General features: G+C 33.2%; 1 protein-coding gene across 2 annotated transcripts; it reads left to right on the top strand.

Moving 5' to 3' along the window:
- Window positions 1-359: 359 nt before the first annotated feature.
- LOC110033042 (cysteine-rich repeat secretory protein 15-like) lies at window positions 360-3,331 on the top strand. 2 transcript variants are annotated; one of them, XR_002294918.1, is made up of 3 exons: window positions 360-1,185; window positions 2,660-2,761; window positions 2,855-3,331. XR_002294918.1 is itself a non-coding variant. In XM_020736895.1 (3 exons), exons 1-3 carry the CDS (start codon window positions 457-459, stop codon window positions 2,857-2,859), a joined length of 825 nt encoding a protein of 274 aa, XP_020592554.1. In that variant the 5' UTR covers window positions 362-456; the 3' UTR covers window positions 2,860-3,329. The 2 variants fall into 2 exon arrangements, 1 of the variants encoding a protein (XP_020592554.1); XM_020736895.1 differs by having other exon boundaries at window positions 362-1,174; window positions 2,855-3,329.
- The last annotated feature ends 3,392 nt before the right edge of the window (window positions 3,332-6,723 follow it).

Below are 6,723 nucleotides of genomic sequence, written 5' to 3'. Positions count from 1 at the left end.
GCTCTTTTTTGTATCTTTTTGCTTACATGACCCTAATTCATCATTCCTGCAACAAAACATCAAAAATACATTTCTTTAAAGTGTAATATCATTAAAAATAGTATAAAATAGGTATGAAAATCTCAACATATTTTCCTTGAGTCAAAATCCCCTAAACTTAACTATTACTTGTCCTCAAGTAATTTTCTTACCATGCCTTTTTATTTGAGAATTTAATACCATTCTAAACTCCATTATCAGAACTTTACAGTGTCCCCCTCCCTCTGTTAAGAGCTCTCCCTCCCTTAAGAGCGCTCCATTATCTGAAATAATACATATTTTTATTTTTTTATTTTTAAAATGAAGCTCACTCTAAATTTTTATGGGTCCACATGCCGCACACAAACTTTACTTGCGGTGATTTTTCCTCCATTAAACCCAAACTCATCAACTCCATACACATTCCGGAACAAAGACATGATGCTCCCCTCGCATCAACCTCAACTCTTCCTCTCCCTCTCCATCCTCCTCTCCACAACCTCCATAGTTCGAGCCAGCAACAGCTTCATCTACGCCTCCTGCTTCCCCTCCCAATACCCATCCAACACCCCCTTCCAATCCAACCTCCAATCCCTCCTCTCCTCCCTCGCCAACTCTGCCACATCCTCCTCCTACAACAGCTTCGCCTTCGGAAACTCTTCCTCCGCCTACGGCCTCTACCAGTGCCGCCATGACCTGAGCGCCGCCGAGTGCTCCTCTTGCGTCCAGAGCGCGGTGGGCCAAGTGTTGCTCGTGTGCCCCGAAGGCTACGCGGCGGCTCTGCAGCTGGATGGTTGTCTGGTGCGCTACAGCAAAGATGATTTTTTGGGGAAGTTGGACACATCGGTGGCGTACAAGAGATGCAGCAGTGAGTTGGGCGGAGGGGACGGGGGGGAGTTCTTGAGGCGGCGGGATGATGTGCTTGATGATTTAGGGAGCGGGGAGGGATTTAAGGTCAGTAGCTCGGGGAAAGTACAGGGTTTTGCGGAGTGCGTGGGAGATTTGAGTCCTGGTGACTGCGCGACTTGTCTGGCTCAGGCTGTGGGGCAGCTTAAGAGCATGTGCGGCGCGTCGCTTGCGGCAGATTTGTTTCTGGAGCAGTGTTACGCGCGATTCTGGGCGTCTGGGTATTATCCTCGCGCCGCTGCGGCAGCAGGTTTGTTGCCGGTGGGTTTGGGGTTGTACCGTATTTTTTTTATGTTTACTAAAAATATATTTTACCTTTTTTTTTTTTGAGAAAATTAGAGTTTCAGCTGTGATTTAAAAAAATAAATAAATTTATAATAGGTAAAACAGTTTTTTTTTTAATTAGGAGCTTCATGCAGCTGCCTCAAAGAGGAGAAATTACTATATACGGAGCACGTACGCAGCATTGCGTGCGTACTTCAATAATATGCCGTCATATATGTTATATCGGGTCCAGCTCCCACGGAGATTATTGAAGTGGAACCGCGGAAGTTATTGAGAGGGTAATTGGGGGGTTATTGAAGGATTAATTCTAATAACGCCGCAATAATCTTTCAATAACCTCTACTGTTATACTTCCAATAACCTCTCAATAAACCTCCAAGATTACACTCCACAATAACCTAATAATAACACTCTAATAAACCTCCCAATAATCTCTGCGTTTTGCATAACCCCACAATAACCTCATAATAACACCCTAATAACCCCTCAATAATTTTCGCTGTTTCACTACAATAACCTTAACGTGGTGGTATATTATTGGAAGTTTGCACGCAGTGTTGCGTAACTGTTCCGTATGGAATAAATTCTCCTCAACAAGACTAGTACTTCCTGAAATAAAAAAAGTGGGGCATGAAATCCTAACCTAATTTTGTAAAATGATTTGTTAAATGAAGATTTAATCAATGGTTTAAAAAATATGAGAGTTTTTATAGTTGTTATTAGTTGAGCATCATGCATAATATATATTGTTCTTTGTTAGTATTTTCTTTCCGTGGATTATTTCTGATCAATTATATTGTTCTTTTAATAAGATATATCCATCTAATACTTACCTGTAACTAGAAAAGTTATTTCATTCGGACACCGCATGCAGAGATGTATGCGGCGTCTGATCTCCGTCATCGATCACCGCAAAGATGTATTTCGATGGGACCCACTTTCAACTTTTTTCTTTTAAAAAAAAAATTCAGATTGCGGTGATCGACGGTGGAGATCAGACACCGCATGCATCTCTGCATGTGGTGTCCGTACGGACTAATTTCTGCATGCGGTGTCCATACGGACTAATTTCTCCTGATAACTAAAACTCTCTGCTGGGGAACCTAACGTCATAATAGCTAAAGAGAGCCAGAGGCAAATAAAGTAGATTTTGTTTGACAAATAGCCGTTTTCTTTTGCTAACCTTCCTATAAGAAAATGAACGTACTCCTTTAACTTATAAAGAAACAAGATTTAAATTTTCACTGTAATCTTCTCCTTAATATAGAGCATCCATTTATTCCGTCTTGTCAGATTCAACTAAAAGCAAAAATTCCTTACGCTCACTAACAAGCATATTTTGTTCAGAACATGATTACGTTTTATGCTAAGTGGATAGACGTTTGAGCAAAAAGTAGATACGAAATGCTTCTTTAATTCTAAGTGGTTTTTCTAATTTGATTATGAATAGATTACACTGATGACGACATTGGAAGGACAGTGGCAATTATAGTGGGCATATTGGCCGGGGTGGCTCTCTTAGTGGTCTTCATTTCCTTTGTGAAAAGAGCTTGTAAGTTCTCTTTGCTATACTTTATGCTTTTCTTCCATCCATACCTCATAAAATTTCTCTAACATCAGAAGAATATTATGTTCTTCTTTGCAGGTTAACAATCAGAGGCGCTCCTACCGACCTCATGTAACCTTCATTCAGCGTTAGGATTGCAATACTTAGTGTTGTTCTATTATTATAAAAAGAAGAAAAAAAGTTGTGTGGAAGTAGATTCTCTATCTAGCACAACGTTCGAAAGCAGGTTTTGTTTGGAATTGTTCGTCTTAAATGGATAAAAATTTGAGTGGGACGCAACTCCACTCTCGTGATCAAATTTCAAAAGTAGCAGAAGAGCACTTGGGGCTTTTCACGCAGCAAATGGAGGCTAGAATACATATCATCTGGCATCAGATCAGGGGGAGAATATATTCGGCTTCACGAAAGCATTTTTGAATCATTAATAAAAACAGATTAGCCGGTATTGAAAATTATGGAAAGATTAGTTGGGGTTGCTTTTTTTTTCTTCCTTTAGTTTTTGTTTTAGTCAAAGGGGGCAAAGGATTGGGTTTTTATATGTCATAATCCCTAGCATTAACTAAGGTTATCGAGTAAGTTGTTAGGCTTTTAAACATAGATTATTCTAGGACTATGTCTGATCCTAGGTTTCATTTCTAAATTGACTAGCCTATGGTTCACAGTTGATCTACTTAGGTGTGATTTTAATTATTTAATTTGTTGAATCTTAGATTTTTATTTTGGTGAGTTTATTAATATTTTAGTATTAAGTTGGCTCAATCTCATATTTATCAATCAATTTGAGAATCAAAGTTCTAAGTTTAAGGATTTGCATTTGATTTTTATCCTAAGTTAGAGTTCTCCGTTAGTTTCATCCTTATGTTTGGTTTTTAGTGTTGGGTCGGTGCCTTCATCATTGAAGTTTACATGAAAATTGCTAGCTTATATTATTTGATATGAGAATGTATAAGCAAAAGATTGTAAGTTGAAAGGATTGCCTTGTAAATTGCTTGAAATGTTATAAATTTTAGTAATTAAAAAGTTATAAGCTTATAATTTAGAGAGGCGATTACTTAAATAGTTTGAAATGTTATTTTGGAAAATTTAAATTTTAAATGATTCCAAGTTTAAGTGTTTTGAAAGTTTAAATGATTCAAAGTTTAAGTATTTTTAAAGTTTAAAGTGTTTTTAAGGTTTAAAGTGTTTTAAAATTTGGAAAATTTAATGTGTTTTAAAGGGACAAAATGATTTGAATTTTTTAAAGAATTTTTAAAGCTTATAAGGTTTTTAAGTGAATGAAATTTTAAATGTTTTAAAATTTTTTAATGATTTTAAATGAATGAATGTTTGAGTGTTTTAAAAGTTTCAAAATGCATTGAGTTTTAAAATTTTAATGCATTCTAAAGGTTTAAAGTGTTTTAAAATTTTAAATGACTTTAAAAGCTTAAAAAGTTTCAATGTGTCTGAAATTTTTGTAAGTGTTTGAAAGTTTTGATTATTTTTAAAGCATTGTTTTTTAAGCTTTAAAAGCTTTAAGTATTTTAAGGATTTTAAACTATAATTTATAAGTAATTTAGGCTTAAGTTAATTAAATTTGTAACTTAACATATTTTAATTTTATGAGCTTGCAAGTGACATACACTAAACACATAAATTTAACATCCTTTCACATTACACAAACTTACACATGGGAAGTTCTCTCTTTTTACTTTTCTTTATTGCATAATAAACATATGATGTATTACTTAACACATGAAGAACGTATAAAACATATGGATGTATCTTCACATGAAAGAATATTAAAAGCATGTGGAGACATCTTCACATGGAAAAATTTTTACATGGAGACAAATGGAAAAAAACCATGTGAAAATATTTCAATTTCATATACTAACATATGAAAAAGATCACATATAGAGAAGTTTATACATGGAGACTACACATGACTTAAACTACACATAGTAAACATTAAACATTTTAAAAATTAACACATGATGGTGCTATATATGGAGCATACTATAAAAGGAGAAGACTACACATGAAATTATACATGGTGAGACTACATTTTTAGGGATCTACATATGGTGAAGACTTATAAATATGGATATTCTAGTCTTACAAATGAAAGCAAACTATCCTAGAGGTTGTACATGGAGAAAAATTGAGCACATGGAAGACTTTCAAGTTTACATAGTGAACACATAGCATAATACGTAACACATAAAAATAATCTATACATGGTGGGGATTAAATATGGAAAAGTTTTACATGGTAAAGATTTTACATGGAGAAAACTACATGAAAAGAAATTTGCATGAAGCAAACTACATGGAGACTACACATAAAACGGAATGTTTCACATGGAGAAAATTACATGAAGAAAATACATGGAGAAAAATTCATATGAAGCAAACTACATTAAGACTACACATACAACTAAGTGTTTCACATGGAGAAAATTACATGAAGAAAATATATGGAGAAAAATTCATGTGAAGCAAACTACATGGAGACTACATAAAGCTAGGAGAAAAATTCATGTGAAGCAAACTACAGAATGACTACATAAAACTATAAGGAAAAAATTACATGAAGCAAACTACTAATAGACTACACATGAAACTAAGTGTTTCATATGAAAGATAACTACATACAGAAAATTACATAAAGTAAATTCATGGAGAAAAATTTATATGAAGCAAATAACATTGAAACTACACATGGAATTAAGAGTTTCCCATGAAAGAAAATTACAAGAAGAAAAGTCATATAAAGCAACCTTTTCTTTCTATTTTATTTTTTATTATTTGTAAAAACTAATTAAATAAATCAAATAGTTTAAGATTATGTTCGAGTCAGAATCAAGCTAGCCCAAACCCAACCTAACTTAACTCTAGCCCAACCTAGCCTAACCCAGGCCCAAACTAGCCCCTAGCCCAACCTAGCTGAACTCCAGCTCAACCTAGCCCAAACTAGTTGAACCCATCTCAACCTAGCCCAACCTAGCTGAACCCCACCTTAGACTAACACTAGCCTAAACTAGCCTTACCCTATCCTTCATGTGTAGTCTAGTTTAAGTGACATTGCTTCTATTGTATTATTTTTCATGTGTATTGCTCTTTGTATATCTCATATTTAGTTCATTCTAAATCTATGTAATGTGTAGTTATGTGTATATAAAAATGGATAAAAGAAAAAGAGAAGGAAAATCTCACATATGTAGATTCTCCTTGTATCCTCTCCTATTAAAATAACTCACGCATGGCAGCTCTCACACTCCATCTCCCCAGTTGATATTATCTCATGCGCTCATAAAAATAAAAATAATAATAATAATAATAATAATAATAATAATAATAATAAAAGAAAAAGAGAAAATATGTCATTTTAAAAGATCACGTGTTTAAAATTAAATTGAAAATAATTTAAAAATGATTTGAAATATAAACTAAAAATAATTTTAACATTAATTATTAAATAATTTTGAAAAAATAATTTAAAAGATAACTCGAAACAAGTTAAGAATAGTTTGAAAAAAACTTTAAAAATAAATTCTTAAGACACTTAAGTTGGATGAAAGCATAAAAAAATTTTAAATAATTAACTTAATGTACCCATAAAAAAGCTTAAAATAATTAAGATAAGTTGGATAGTTAAACTAAAAAATCTTAGTTAACTACAAACACTTAACCTAAATAACCTAAGGATAACTAAAATACTTAAACAAACTAGCATAGAGTAACTTAAAAGGACTTAAACTAATTAACGTAAGATAAATAAGACATTTAAATTAAAATAACTCAAAAGATTTAAACATTCAAAATAAAGCTTTTAAAACTTAAAAATTTGCAACCTTTAAATTACTTGAAAATTTAAAATAAATTTAATCACATAATCTTGCAATTGACATACAATTTCAAACATGGAAATCCAAACTTAAGGAGAAAGGAAGATACCAACCTAGAAAA

This window comes from Phalaenopsis equestris, unplaced genomic scaffold, assembly GCF_001263595.1.
Source record: "Phalaenopsis equestris unplaced genomic scaffold, ASM126359v1 Scaffold001081, whole genome shotgun sequence".
NCBI lineage: Eukaryota > Viridiplantae > Streptophyta > Magnoliopsida > Asparagales > Orchidaceae > Phalaenopsis > Phalaenopsis equestris.
This window is presented reverse-complemented; position numbering and strand designations above follow the sequence as displayed.

Bases quoted from the DNA above. Each gene is read 5' to 3' on its own strand.
- LOC110033042 (XM_020736895.1), top strand. From the start codon at position 457: ATGATGCTCCCCTCGCATCAACCTCAACTCTTCCTCTCCCTCTCCATC. The intron at 1,175-2,659 runs GTTTGTTGCCGG...GATTATGAATAG, and splicing joins TCGCGCCGCTGCGGCAGCAG to ATTACACTGATGACGACATT.